This window comes from Phoxinus phoxinus, assembly GCF_949152265.1.
Source record: "Phoxinus phoxinus genome assembly, chromosome: 18".
Lineage (NCBI taxonomy): Eukaryota > Metazoa > Chordata > Actinopteri > Cypriniformes > Leuciscidae > Phoxinus > Phoxinus phoxinus.
In genome coordinates, this window is record NC_136893.1 from 19,775,391 (window position 1) to 19,791,244 (window position 15,854).

At 38.0% G+C, this 15,854-nt stretch overlaps 1 protein-coding gene across 2 annotated transcripts in view; it reads right to left on the minus strand.

Annotated features, from left to right (window-relative positions):
* Positions 1 to 9,394: 9,394 nt before the first annotated feature.
* mapre1b (microtubule-associated protein, RP/EB family, member 1b) overlaps positions 9,395 to 15,854 on the minus strand; it is a 7,765-nt gene continuing 1,305 nt past the window's right edge. For both annotated transcript variants that reach the window (XM_079587655.1, XM_079587656.1), the window contains exons 3-7: positions 15,636 to 15,781; positions 14,906 to 15,104; positions 12,929 to 13,035; positions 12,690 to 12,842; positions 9,395 to 11,333 (exon numbers count right to left, since the gene is read on the minus strand). In XM_079587655.1, the coding sequence (XP_079443781.1) occupies positions 11,283 to 11,333; positions 12,690 to 12,842; positions 12,929 to 13,035; positions 14,906 to 15,104; positions 15,636 to 15,781 (656 nt within the window). In that variant the 3' untranslated portion in view covers positions 9,395 to 11,282. The remainder of the gene's footprint in view (positions 11,334 to 12,689; positions 12,843 to 12,928; positions 13,036 to 14,905; positions 15,105 to 15,635; positions 15,782 to 15,854) is intronic.

Consider the following 15,854-nt stretch of genomic DNA (forward strand, 5'->3'; position numbering starts at 1 on the left):
AGTGCAGTGTGCGCGCGCGCTGTTGAGTAGAGAGAGGGCAGTGCAGTGCGTGTGTAGTCCTGTCTCTCTCTCACGCAGCGAGACCCAATGAATAGGTGATGTGTTATTGCTGGAGACCCCATTCCTGGCAAATCAAATAGCATATTTTTGTGTTAAAATCAATCTCATGGTAATAAATATAAAAGGTAAATTCTGCCATAGCCTCACCGTTAATTTGGGTGTTGAACTTTGTGTGATGAAAGACGTATAGGCTTATTCACGTCCTCCTCGCTCTCAAATGAGCGTTCATAATAGCTGAAAAATAACTATTAGGGAATGTTCTGTATAAGTTATTTTTAGGTTATTTTAAAATAACTGCACCATTCTGGGAACGTTATATTTTATGGTTACAAAATAAATAAGGTATTATAGAGAGATTGTTTTTTGAGACTGAGAATGTTCTGTGTTTGCTGGGCAGAGGCCGTGCTGGGACTTTATTCACAATAAAGCATGCCTTATTTCTTTGAATGAAAAAAAGTTAACCACATAATTATATTAAAGCCAAAAGTGTGTATTAATAGTTTAAGTCTAATCACTGTCTTTCTGGCATCAACTAGAAAAAAAATATTATTGATAGATATCAAGTCTGCAAGATGTCTGCTGAAGATCTGGAAAACATATGCTGTGTAAAAATATCTAATAAAGTTTAGAAAAAAACAATTTTACATCTATTCTAAATCATACATATCTTAAAGACATCTTCTAAATGTCTATATGACGTCTGACAGGATACGTCTCAGAGACGTGTATTGCAGATAAGCAAACACTCAAAAAAATACATCTTGCAGATCTGTATGCAGACATTAAATAGACATATCTGAGATGTATGTGTTCTATCAGACTTATCTCCTACATGAGAAGACTTCCTTTGGGGACGGACGTGACCTCAAAATTAAGACATGGACATATTAACAGTGGTGTACAGTAGGCCTATTTGAGTAGCCTATAGGCTAAATGTAATTACCGTACTTAAGTATCTTTTGGCTTGCCATATTAGCAACTTTTACTCTCTAATTGACTACAGTTTTGAATGAATATATATAATTGCAGCAGGCACCTAACTTTTTCTTCAGCGGTTAGTTACCGCTACAAAAGAAGAGATATCGCCATCTACAGGGCATTAAATGTACTATATAATTGTGCATTTAGCCCTTACTTACCCTAACAGTCAACAAGGCTACTTTACATGAATGTGAGTGCATTAGCAGGTGTGTCATATGAGGCCAATATGACTGGGCTTTGACTATTTCATTTTACTTAACATTATGTATCAGTTATATTGAAGAGACCATTTACAAAGATATTGGTTTACTTGTGCCGCTTGAGCGTTTGTAGATGTTTAAGAGGCTGTTGTGTCGATCTTGGTTCAGTTTTATTGATTTCAGAAAATAAACATGTGATTTCTCTCCTCACACATCAACTGCTTCTTATTTTTCACTGGCATGTCTTTTGACATGGCAGTGAAAATGCCAGTGCCATCATGAGGACTAATGCATCTCTGAGCCTACATACAGTACAAGTAAAATACTATAGGCTACTCTTAAAATCAGATACTTGATCAAATCAAGTCGTTTTGGAATTGGTGACTTGTAATGGAGTCATTTTCACTGTAAGGTATCTACTTTTACTCAAGTATGGTTATGATGTACTCTTTACACAACTGTTGTTACTTTACTGCAACACAATACATTGTCATTTTAAGAGCTCTGAAGGGTAAAATGTTGCCAGTCAGTACAAATCAAATGTTGTCACAAAAGACAAGAAACATTTGTGATAGCGAGCAGCAACCCATCAGACCGTGCATTACACCCTCCGACACTGAGATTTCCCACCAGAGCTCGTTCACATTCCTCCACACCTCATACAGCGTCAGGCTTTCATTTTCCAGTCTAAAGAACCTGAGGTTTAATTAAATGGCAGCGCTCCAGAGAACAAAGCGAGAGAGAGAGGGGACGAAGGGAGGAGAGGAGAGGAGCAGGTGTTTTCTTCGCCCATCATTTTGACCACCTGAAACGCAGCCAGCAAAGAGGCGCCCCTCTGACTACTAGTCATAAAACGCACACAGTTATTCACACACACATTCAGTCCAGCCATCTTTATTTGCTGAAGAACAATAAACTGAGGTCAAAAGCCCGGGGTCATATTTTGGTCAAAATGAAAATTCATTCACTTAGTGCTGTGTTGAAAAAATCGATTCACCAATTCTGAATCGATTTTCAGATTCATTTCTAAAGATCGATCCGTAACTCAGAGGATCGATTTAATAACAGGCCTACATTTTCCCCATAAACACACCGAGACATGGCGACCGGCGGCGCTGCTAATGCGGTTTCTCTGAATCCACTTGTTGACAAGAGAGGAGGAAAGAGCCGTTCATAGCGTGTTTTTTGCGCGTGCAAATTCGTTTTCCAGGCGCGCCTCTGTTCATGGTTGCATAGCAACGACAGACGCAAAGGGAAAGCACGCGCTTGTGGAGAGGAGAAAGCGGTGCAAACTGCGCTCTCCATGATGACGAGGAAGTATCATCAAATAATTAATTGATTTCTAGCCCTTGCATTAGCTTTACTACTAGATATATTCATTGAGATGAGAAATAAAAAGCCGCCCTGTACAGCGATGATCAGCTGTTCGGCCGAGCTTTCCATGTTGTTACGGAAAGGCCGCTGGTTTTTGTCACATGACCTGTTGAGATGCATTGAAGTGCTTCTCACTGAATTTGCACGCGCATAAAACGCGATATGTGAACGGCCCCTAAAGTGGTATCGTGTGCGGTTGTATCTAGTTTAAAAGGCCTTCTAAATATGAACGCAGTTTTGGATTAAATAAAAGGACAGTCAAGTCAAATAAAACGCGTTTTATCTCCTGTTTAGTTGGTAACACTACATTAAGATACCATTCATTAAACTAATGCGGCATTAGTAATGCCTTATCTAACATCTAACACATTGAGTGAACAATACATTTTTACAACATTAATGTATGTTTGTGAATGTTATTTAATACAAACACTTGATTGTTCATGAACAGTTAAAACTTTTGATTTAAAAAATATAAGATTGGATCAGATCGGATCGGATCGAATCGAATCGAATAATGATAATCGATTCAAGATCTTGAGAATCGGAATCGAATCGATTCTTGAAATTTGAATCGATACCCAGCACTACATTCACTCACACTCATGTTGATTGGAACTCATCTTTCTTTTCTTTTTCTTTCATGGAACATAAAAGGAGATGATAGGATGTCCAAGCTGATTTTTTTTCCCCTGTACAATGAAAGTAGACAGCAACCAGTGACCGTCAAGCAGTCAAGATAAGATGGCAGCCAGATGTGTGAAGACATCTGGTGTCTCTCCATTGACAAAAACAGACAAGCATGCCTTGTTCTTAAAGGGTTCGAAACGTTTTAATATCCAATATTCTTCAAATGATCTTTTTCATGTTCCACAGAAGAAAGTCGGAATGACATCAGGGTGAGAAGATGTGTAATTTTTTGTATGAATTAATACTTCAACTCCCCCTGCTGACTCATGCCACTTTTAATGAATGAAGCTTAAGGCTGACACACTAATATTTTTGTCTGTCCTACACACATTGACCTCTGAACTTTGCTCGCAGAGGAGTATCGCCACAAACTGGCAGGGGTCAAATTGGTGTTTGACTTTGGAAGTCTAGTGTCTTCCTGCTAATGCAACCGAAATCTCATTCACTTCCAAACAAGAACACATTCCACAAAGGGCAGACAAAAACGAAACAAGAGAGGGACAAATTTCACAACTGAAGGATGAAGGAAATGCCATCCAGCTGTCACATACTTACTTTATGGACAAGAGAGTCAACTCAGAGTACAAGAGATGAAAGAAAGGTTCTTTGTCTGAAGTGGCTGTGTCAGTGTATTAGTCTCTAGGCCTCCTGGTTGCCAGGGATTTCTTTTAAATCGTGAGAATGACGTGGAAACGCCCCGTTGCACCCTTACAGACTCGGCACAGGTCAGCGACTAAACTAGGGCTGTTCTTAAAAAAAAAAAAAAAATCAAGATGCATATGCTCCAGTCACATATTTTTCCTTTCAGACAATCTGTTGAGTGTCTGTGAGATTGTTTGATAATGTGTCTCAAACACGGGTTCTGATGTGGCTTCTTCATGCACTTCAAAGTCAGTAAGCCACAGACGTGACCAGACAGGCCAGATCTTAACTGTGATGTGGTTCTTAGCACTTTTTCACCTGTCCAAGCTGGACGGTTCCGGATAAACCAAGTGTTTGTGTGCACATGAAAGAGGGGGAAAATACAACTAGATTTGTACTTTTTCTTAAAGTCTCCCTACAGTCAATTTTTATATCCCTTAAAACTCATATTTGATCTCATATTTGATTTAAATGTTTTTTCCTTGCATTCTTCATGCCTTAAAATAGCTTGAATGTAACTCTGCACCCTCGCCTCATTTAGTATATGCGGTTCTATGAACATGCAAATAAGCCCCGCCTCCACTCACTCACTCACACCAACTCAGAGATCCACTCGTTGACGTTCACACGTTGATCTGATTGGTTACAAGGTAGTTTGTGACGTCAGAAACACCAGGGATTTCAAACCATGTTTTTGAGACTGTCTTTGGTTCACTGCAGTTTTAAGAAGAAAATACTCGGCCAGTTGCTTTCTGTTAAAACCGCTCAAACATGCATTTTGGCCCGCGAGGCTTAAGCCTTATCTGTGAAACCGGGTGGTAAAGTTGCAATTATGAGATATGAAAACAATTACGGGAAATAGTCACAACTGTAAATAAAGTTGTGAATAAAATAAAGTTGCAATTGAAGTATGAAGTCATAAATACAGAAATAGTCACAATTGTGAGATTTAAAGTCTTAAAGGAACACTCCACTTTTTTTTTGGAAATAGGCTCATTTTCCAACTCCCCTAGAGTTAAATAGTTGAGTTTAACTTAAATAGGAAAAATATCAAAACTCTTTGGTAATTGTTTTGAGAGAGATGCTAACGGTCTAATCAGATTCAATTATCTATGCTAAAAGTGCTACTGAAAATGAGCCTATTTCCAAAAAAAGTGGAGTGTTCCTTTAAGGGTACACTGTAAATTATTTTGTTCAAAAGGAACAAAATTTAAATAATGAGTCAATACATCAATCCTTCTTCCAAAATGTGTTTTTGTCTTACACTGAATCACTACGGTAAGCCTGTTATATTTCAGAGCAGAGGAGAGTATTCTGGCGAAGAGAATGCAACAGCTCGTAATAAAACAAGAATCAACATTGGCTTGACTTTTCGGCGAGAACTGAAGGATTTGAAATGTTAAAAGCGAAGCAGAGATTGTATTGTTATTTACTTTACATGTGAGTAGTGTATTTTATTGAACAGATAAATTGCCATATGTAGCTCTCTAACAAAGTTCATTGTAAAGCATTATCGATTGTAAAGGGTCATATTAATCCGCAGTCACGCACAGCCGAAGCACAACCAGAACAATGTTCTTCCACAAAATGCATGCAGTGTTGTGCAGAAAAGTTATATAGTGTAAAAGTTACATAGTGTACCTTTAAATTGTATATTTGAGAAATAAACCATTGAGAAATGGTCACAATTGTGAGATATTAAGTCTAAAATATGAGAATTAGTCACAATTGTGAGATTGCATTAGTACATTATATTTTGTTATATTAATAATACATATTAAATTTGATTAAAATTGATTTTACAAACAATGATTTATATAATTATATATTTATAACTATAATTTTTCTTTCTTTTTTTTTACTCAAAAGTGGAAACAGGCTTCTATAAAAAGTCTCTATGCTCTTCTTGTTTTAGTAAATCTATGAGATTATTTAGGTGTTTAAGCAAACACCACTAATAAAGATCATTGAGATAGTGAGTTAGCATGTTCATGAGAAAGAGACGATAGCACACTCAATGTTTGCCTCAAACTCCCCCTACACAAACACACCTGCTCGACGTGTCAGACCCATCAATCCACACATTCATAATTACAGCGGGATCTCAGCACCTCTAATTCCTCATTAATGAGGAGAAAGAGACAGATAACGCACGCTAAACATACAATAAAGAGCAGAAAATCCTCTTGAAACCAAACTCATATTAAAGGAAATAGCAAAAGACAGGACCTCTGATTATTTTGCCCCAAGCAAAGACACGAGAGAGGAGTGCGGCATTAAAGTTTCAACAACAAACTTGGTTCCAGTTGAAACACATGGAGTTTAAATCCTAATCCCCGAGTCAAACAGGCATGATGGGTAAAGGACAAGTCTCTCCAGCAGCCTAAGCCCTTTCACAAACACGTATTTTTAGTGAATAGCTGGCACCAATGATGTTCATCATGCAGGTATAGGCTATATATATATATATATATAGCCTACAGGCATATAGTTCTCATCAAGTTTTATTGTACTGGCATGAAGCCCATTTATTAGCATGTTAGCACGTTAGCATGGGAGCGCTACATGCTCTGACTGGATGGCAAGTGCCTAAGGCTACGGGTTTGCAGCATGTTCCACACTCCCTTAAAGAACCTATTTAACAAAACAGTGCTTTTTTTGCTCTTCCCTCAGTTTAGTTAAGCTCACATGCTTAGAAGTTTAGTCTGCATGAAAAGAGATGATCAGAGCGCTAACTGCAGATAAGGAACAAAAGGCCGGAGGTCTTGCTAAGTGAGCGGTGAAGCATTTCAGACAAACAGAATACAGTCAAGCCTTTACAATAAGAGTATATCTCTCACAAAGAACACGCAGACAAGCAATAGACGTGTGATCAACGAGACGTGCATTTTCACTAGCATGCGCACACCAGACAAGGTGGTTAGCATTAGCCTTGTTGCTTTTAGAGAGAATGATAATGTTGAAGAGGTCTACTTTAGTGGCTACAATGGTCGCGGTTCTTTGGTGTCTGGGTGGAAGGAATGATTGTCTTTGGTCAGGAGTATAACATCAATTAATTGGGGGGAAACACTAACCTTTTTCCCAGGTACTGGGGAATTTTCTCAGATCTTTGGCTAAGGTTATGAACAAATGTTCTTCCAGTAAAGTTATAGAATGTTCATTCAAAGTCATCTGGTCTTTAATAATGTTATCAAAATGTTAGCACAAAACGTTCACGAGACGTTCGTCTAATGTTTTTTAGATGTTACTAGGCCTACACCTTGGTACAGGTGACCATTCAAAAGTAACGTTCCCATAATGTTTGCTAAATAATAAAAAGCGAACATTCTCTGAATGTTTTTTCTAACGTTCACCTAACCAAGAAAATATAATTTAGAATGTTCGGAGAAGTTCCTTACTGGAAACATTAGCAAAACATTCTCGGAACATATTTTTGTTAGCTGACTTCACTCCTTGAGCAGTGCTGCATCACTAGAGCCATTGATGATCTGTAACACACACACACACACACACACACACAAAATGATTCTTCTATGACATTGCTGTGATTTTTAAGAGTGCAATAGCAATCCTCCATATAGGATAGATAGTTAATAGAGATGCAGCCGTAAAGAAATTAAAGAGTATGGAGAGACTAGTTGTCAGTGTCTTCACTGTATGATATCAGGATGTTGTGAATCTCCATTAATAGGAAGTTTAAGATCTTTCTGTCTTCTTGAGGAAAGGCCATAGGCATTTTGTGACCTCTGAAAGGGAGATAAATAACCTCTGTAAGAAAAGCTGTGCGTCCAGTAGCTCTTACAAAGCACAGAACAAAGCACAGAGACAGAAATAAGATAGATGGGCGACAGAAAACCCAGAGTTTTTGAAAATAACAGCATTTCTTTTATCTGATAAACAACAGACTGTCCGCAGCTGTGTAAAAGAACAGTGTGAGACAGAGACTAAACTGAACAGGACAACGGCCGGAGCAGGTGAAATCACACACAGCAGATGTCATAGGGCAAAAAAATAACAATAATAAAAATTGGTCAAAAATAAAGGTACAATTTTTTTTTTTTTTTTTTTTTAAATCAAAAATACAGGTAAAAGAAGGGGTCAAAATTATGTAGTATCTAGCCAAAACAAACTTGAGTAAAAGTAAAATGTTTTGAATTGTATCACTGTTATTAACTAAACCTAGATCTATTACAATTTGTTTTTGTTAATTGAAAAAGCTGAAATAAATGTATATTACTTGTATCAAATAAACTAATAGATTAATAAAAAAAATTAATAAAAACTTGTTACCTGAAAATTTCAATACCTCACCAGCTAATTTTACAGTGGTTTACAATTTGTCACGATGACCTAAAAAAAACATGTAGCCTAATAAATACTATAAGTAAAAAGTATTTCCATGACAAGCATCCTGACATGTAAGAACAGGATGTGTGTTCCGAACTGTATTGTAGAATAGCAGCTAAATGTCATCATCCTAACAACAACAAGCGTGTTCTCAGACACACCAGGCCTGATGACAGAGAAACACTGCACACCTGTTTGCGCCAACACAGTTATTACTCAGTTCCACAGCTGTAATCTCACACACTCTCTTTAATAATGGACTAACAAAGCTTGAGCCGTACCTGATTCTCCTCATGTAATGACTGCTTTATAGCAACCATGGCACTCACACAGTAGCAAACCTAGAGTCAGCGAGTGAAAGCAGACTCTAAAGCCACAAGCATGTTCATTTCTAACTCGTTTCAGGATTTTCAGTCCAACTGTTTAAATAGCGTTGATCCCTACCGCCATCTAGTGGTGACTGATGTCTTCTGACTGTCGACCGCACCCGCACTGTAAGAAATAAAGCTACTGGCTACTTTATTAGCTAGAACCGGGTTGGACACATTTTGGCCTTCAGAACTTCTTTGTGGCACAGATTAAACAAGGTGCTGGAAACCTTCCAAAGAGATTTTGGTTTATATTGACATGACAGCATTGGTTGCTTCAGATTTGTCATCTGTACATCCATGATGTGAATCTCCTGTTCCACCACATCCCAAAGCTGCTCAACTGGATTGAGATCTGGAGACTGGAGACCATTTGATTTTAAGCGAACTCATGTTCAAGAAACCAGTTTGAGTTTGAATCAGATTATGACATGGAAGTTGCCATCAGAAGATGGGCAGTTTTATATTGGTAGGCTGTGGCATTTAAACAATGCTCAATTGGTAAGTGTACCATGAAAATATCCCTGACTACACAGTCTTTGCTGAGATTTGACACTTTTTTTTTTTAGTTATTACATGAAAAATGTAAGTTTTTAAAAGTTTGGATGACTGTTCAAAAATGAGGAAAATCTTATAAATAAAGAACATAGACACATCCAAAACAATTCTTCAAAAACAAGATGCTATAAAACTGCAAACCCCTCCACACCAGAAATGAAGACACCAACAGAAGACATGTAAATACCGTTTTATTGTAAGAAATGGACTTCAGTTAAAAATGTGGAACTCTTAACAGCCTGCAAGTACAAAAACAGGGAGAGACAGTTTGGTCGTGGCACGGGCCCCACTATGTACCTTTGCTACAGATTGTTCTTAAAGGCCACAGAGCATTGAAAGAAAGGAGGGAAGGGTGAATCACTGCATTTCACAGACATTACCTGCTTCCAAACAACTTCCTTCCACATTTTTACATGCATCCACCAATATTTAGCAGTTGGCTTATGAAATTACAATGAGATATTTGTCGAAACGCAAGCTCAGAAATGTGAGTGTCACTTGTTTTCCTATTGTCTCCTATTTAGAACAGATATAACGCAGTTATATCCACCCAACTGCAGCAACATTTCTAATCCAATAAACCAAAACAACCAGCAAAGAGGCTTTTCTAGCACAAACAGGCAAGTTCTCAAGGGTCAAGGTATTTAATAGCACCAATAAAAACTGTTTGCCGGCTTTGCGTGTGCTATTGATGTAAAATGCAACATTGAGATCTACACAGAGAAAAATTCGTATCGACTGAGAATGACCAGTGCACATGAAAACAATGAAACTACATCGAGAAAGTCAGCTCGCACAGTGATCATAATCATCATGCATCTCCAAAAACAACATGAAGTGAGAGATCATTGCTGAGAAGCAACTCTAAGATCAAATCCAGAACGCGGTTCCAAAAGCCTCCTTTAGTTGATATTTTTAGTGTTTTTTTGCATTTGTGTCATCAGCCTGACATGGTTATTTCGGGAATGGTCTTGAAAGTGTGCAATCTTTTAAAATAACTCAAAGGATTTCATGGATTATCTTGTGTGGTCTGAAATAATCAATATTCTGCTGCTGCCGTTTCTACAAATAATAATTAAAAGAAATAAAAAAGAAAACTTTAACAGCTTGAATTACAAACATTTGCCAAAAGAGTGCGAATAAAGGATAGAAAAAAAGCATTAAATATAAGGCAGTAAAAACAGGTAGAAAACGGGCAGTGTTTGTCTTGTCAACTCAAAATTTGTCCTTGAGTCCACCAATGTAGTGGCTGGGATAATTATTTAAAACGAGCGCAATAAAACGATAATAAAATATTTGTACTCGTGCAACTGTGGCGCTACAGCGTCTCGTAGACCAAAGAGCACGACTGAGTGTTAGTACATGCGTCAACTCGAAAACGACGCTTCACTACATCCATAAAACAAAGAGAAGACAAACATCAGACTGAGTCCACTCCCTCCCTCCAGACAGTCTGTATAAGGCACAGTCACTGAGGATAGACCGGAGCGCTGGTGACTGCTATCTGCCTTACGCTAAAGCAAGCAGCAAAACTATGAGTGGAACCTAGGAAGCGAGAAGGTTTTCACAATTAACTAACGCACGTTGTCATTCCGTCCCTTGGTTTTGTGTCAGTAAAGTACGGCTCTGAATGAGACATGGTCACAGATATGTATCACAGCAGTGAGGGAGGAGACGCCACCAATAAAACACTACAGACGATGTGTCCAAGACGTTTCAGAGACATTTTAAAATAAGATAAATACATTTGCAGGTGTCTGAAGTTGCTAAAAGAGGAAAACAATATTAGATTGTATTTTACAGACAGGAAACACACTCTTCCTCGGAGCGAAACAGGAGTATTGTGGCAGCCAGAGGTCTGAGGGCATTAAAACAGTTCTTTCAACATGATGTGTGTCTATGCATGCTTAAGCAGATGCGATGGGATTCAATATGGAGTTAGTTCGGAATAGTCCAAATGCATAACGGGATGTGTGGATGGGAAGGTGGGAGGTAAGTGACTGTGGAGAGGACGGGAATGGAGAGAGTGAGAGGAGGGTAAAACTGCAACAAGTCACGAGCATTAGAACTCCTCCTGGTCCTCTGACTCTGCGTCTGGTATGACAAATCCCTCCTGAGAGAGAGAGCAAGAGAAGAAAAGAAGGAAAGAGACAGACAAGAGAGAGAGAGTGAGTCATCTGATAACAAGTCTAGCCATATAAAGATTGTTCCAAGAATGTGTTTTTCTCAACTCATTTTAGGGGTAAACCTGTTGTATGGTGAATATGTAGCAAACAGTAGAAAAGATTGTAAACAGGAGACATTTAACGACACGCCAATATATTATAACGACACATCAATATGGATCGATGCATCAATCGAAAGATGTGGGTTTATGCAACGCATAATAATAAATAATTAATTCCATGTAATTAAAAAAAAAACTGAAGTCTATTTTTTGTTGTGGGTGTTCCAATTACACTCTTAAAATCCATGAAGAACATTTAGCATGCAGAGAACCTTTCTATTGCACAGAAGATTCTTTATAGAGGAAAGGTTTTTTTCGGGAACACAAAATGGTTGATATGGCATCACTGCAAAAAAAGATTTTTGGAACTTATTTTTAAGAGTATAGAATACAGTATTTTGCCATTTTCAGAGTTCAATTAAAAATTCATGTTATATTTTTGCTCCATTTACGAGTAAATAAAACTGTAAAAAAATAAAAAAGGCAAATAATATCATAACGATCGTGGGTCCGTGAAACTAATCAAATCATAATCGTGTATCATAAAGCATGTCTTGACGTATCGCTGGCTTAAAGGATTAGTTCACCAAAAAAAACGAAAATTCTGTCATCATTTACTCAGCATCATGTCATTCCAACCCTGTAACCAATTTCGTTAATCTTCAAAATAGAAATGAAGATATTTTATTGAAATTTAAAAATGTATCATGTGTTGTGCTGTTTGAGCTTCAGCAAGAACCAATGAGGTTTGCTCTTGTGCATCAAGCTTCTGTTTGTTCACCGATCAATGTTCATGTGAATAAAAGCCTAAATTCAATCCGTTCATCATATAAAGCGATCGTGTCCATTCAGAAAATTTGGACTAAAGTAAACTACGCTTGGATTAGTTTTACAATGTCTTTTTGAAGCGTAAAAGTGGTAGATGCGTAGCGGTCAATGGTGGAACAGAAATCTCTCAAATTGAATTTAAAATATCTTTGTTTCGAAGATTCACGAAAGTCTTACGGGTTTGGAACGACACGAGGGTGAGTAATTGATGACAACCTTGTCATGGACAATCACTCATGAAATATATTAATCATGGCTGACTACTAAAAGCGCATTCCTATCATGACAATACTGTATGAGGCAGATGACAATACATATGATAACATCACGTTTCTCTATTAAGGGTCTAATTAGAAACACAAGTCAGAGAATCTGGTTAACTTTTTAGTGAGATTGCAGTTGCGTTGGACTCACGTCTGTGGCATAAAGAATATCCACAATCCTCTGCAGGGTGGGGTCTCCTTCACCATCCTTCTCTTGACAGATCAGCTCAATGTTCCTCAGTTTGCCAAAGTAAAAGTCCCGCTCCTTCTCCATGTCCTGGATCGTAGACTTTAACATATTTAACTGAAAGTAACCAAACAAACATTTTAGTAGTGATGGGTTATATATCAGACTAACATAATGACGTGAGACTGTACACAGTAACAAACCTCTTGAATAAGCTCTGCCCTTTCGTCATCGCCACCTGCACCAGGTCTCCGCGCAGAGCTAGGCACCATCTTGGGTGTTACCTTGGCAACGGCTGCTCTCTGTGGTGCTGTGGGAAACAAGCAATCATAAAAAGTAGTAAGAGACCAAAAATTTGTTTCGGTTCAGTTTTGTGACGCGCTCCAGTGACGCGCTCGCGTCGGCGCCTCCATGTCATGCAGTAAACACGCTATACTTCAGCGTCCACACTCCACACGAACCCTTGGATATGCCCCTAATAATAGCGCACATAATCTTAGATAACTTTATAGCGAGAGTCCATGTAAAGTTGCTACTAACATGTTTCAAATGAGAAGCCATATTTGAGTTTGATGAATGATAGGCAAATGTTTGGCTTTCCTACCCGGCTGACATCTCTCCCTCACAGACTGCGTGACTTCATGTGGAGTTTTTTTTCCCTTGCGAGTTGCAACTAACTGATTAATAACATTTTAGTTGCCTAAGCCTCTTCTCACCGACTAACGTTTAGTCGACTATTAGGGGGCAGCCCTACTACAGACACTAAAGATGCTTAAAAGCCCAACAGCCCATGACACTCTTCATACTGATTACAGCAGCTGATGTGGCTGTCTTAACAGGAGTAGACGAAATTATATCTGAATTACGACACATGCACTCAATGACAAATGCAGAAAAGTTAGTATATGCGTTCATGACCTCAAGGCTAGATCATTGTAATGCTTTACTAAACTCTAGCTTGTCCAAAAGCTAGGGTTCTTACTAGAACCAGGAAGTATGACCATTTTAGCCCGTGTCAACACTGAATTGGCTCCCTATTAAACATCACATACATTTTAAAATCTTGCTAATTACTTACAAAACACTAAATGGTTAAGCTCCCTAGTACTTGAGCGAACTCTTAATGCATTACAGTCCTTCACTTCCATTGCGATCTCAAAAAGTTGATAATAGCTAGATTATCAAAATCAACTGCAGGCAGTAAATCATTTTCCTATTTAGCACCCAAACTCGGGAATAGTCTTTCTAGCAGACACACTCTGTCAGTTTAAATCTAGACTAAAAACATCTCTTTAACCTGGCATAAACATAACACATTATCAATTTCTATTATTCAAATCAGTCTACAGGAACCAGAACACTTCCCATAACACCCGATGTACTTGTTGCATCGTAAGAAGAAAGGCATCTAAGCTAATATTAGTCTGTCTGATCCTTATCCCGAGGTTAGCGTAGTCAGATCCGGTCCATATCCAGATCAGATGGTGGACCTGCACCTAGACAGATCCACAACACAGCCCTGAATGTCAGCAGAGACTGTGTCTACTAGACAATCCCCTGTGAAGGCCTTGTCGACATGACAGATCCTCAGCAGAGACCACAAGAACCAGACAGGTCCTCCTCACACACCCTATAGCAAGCTTCGGCTCCATACCGGCTTGATGAAATTATCTTCAAGCAAAAGGAACCGGATGAATATTTTAATTCTACCAATTTCTGACTTGTGACGCAGCCTGAATCATAATGACACAGTGTTCGTTCGTTGGCCAGAGGAGAAAGAACAAAACGATCAGGTCTCCAAATTAATATCTTATTGAAGAATTAATGTAAATAGCCATGAACACAACACAATACCTGCAGGATATTAATAAAATGATGGAATAAAATGATAAATGCTAATACACACTAAAAAGTTTGGGGGTGGTAAGATTTGAGCTTTCTTATGTTCACCAAGGCTTCATTTATTTGATCAAAAATACAGTAAAAACAGTAATACTGTAAAATCACAATTTAAAATAACTTTTCTATACATTTTAAAATGTAATTTATTCCTGTGATCAAAGCCAAATTCTATATTGTAATATTATAAATGTCTATACTGTTACTTTTTAATGCTCAATGCTTAAAAAAAAAATATTATAATCAATTTACTTATTACTACTTCTTGCAAAGTGACCAACCTGCATTCAAAATCTTCTTGGGCTTGCTGAGCACAGGCATGGAGGGGTTGGGTGCAGGCATGGTGTCCTGGCCCTGTCGAGCCTCCACTGGGTCATAGTCTTTTCCATCATAGTTGGCATCAAAAAACTTCTTAAACCACTGAACAAATTCAAAATTGTCTTGAAATTTGCCCTTCACCAATTTGTCAACGGGGATAATCTGATGGGAAAAACACATCCGGATATTATTTCATGTATTTATCAAGTATGTGTATAAATAAATAAAAAACCTGGAAGAGTACAACTACATTTGAGGAAGTTACGCCACTAAAAACACCAAAAAGAACTGCAAAATCAGGACTGTTCCAAACACATGGAAAACAAGCCCTGCATGTAATACAGAAATTACACAAACTTTAAGTTTAAAATGCCTATATTCCAAATAAAACAGTGGATGTAGCCCAATATTGTAAAACTACATTAATTAAACACCAGCCCCTGCCAGACACAAATCAAAATGGTTGTAATGCTTGAGACTCGTCAACAAGATATAATTGGCTCCTATCTACAATAAAAATATCCTATTCTAGATAATATGATTCCTGTGATGAAATTTAATAACATTTTGTTGTTTGTTGCTATATTTAAAAAAAAAAAAGTCTGTAAAAACTTCTGATTTGCTGAACCTGACCACACAAACACAGATTGTACAGAGTAGAATAGCTTGAGGAAAAGAAATTAAGCAACTCACTTTGTCAACTCCCATCCTTTTGAAGGCAGCCTGTAATATCTTAAAATTGTGTATGTATTCATGCTCTAACTTTGCACCAAATTTAACTTTCTTCAGAGGTATGCAGCCTGGGAACAGCATGTCCATGAACTGGCAGTAGGCTGCACCTGTAGGGAAAATTACAACACTTCCATTACTCCGAAACATAACCATTATACTGTACTACAAAAGAGCATACAG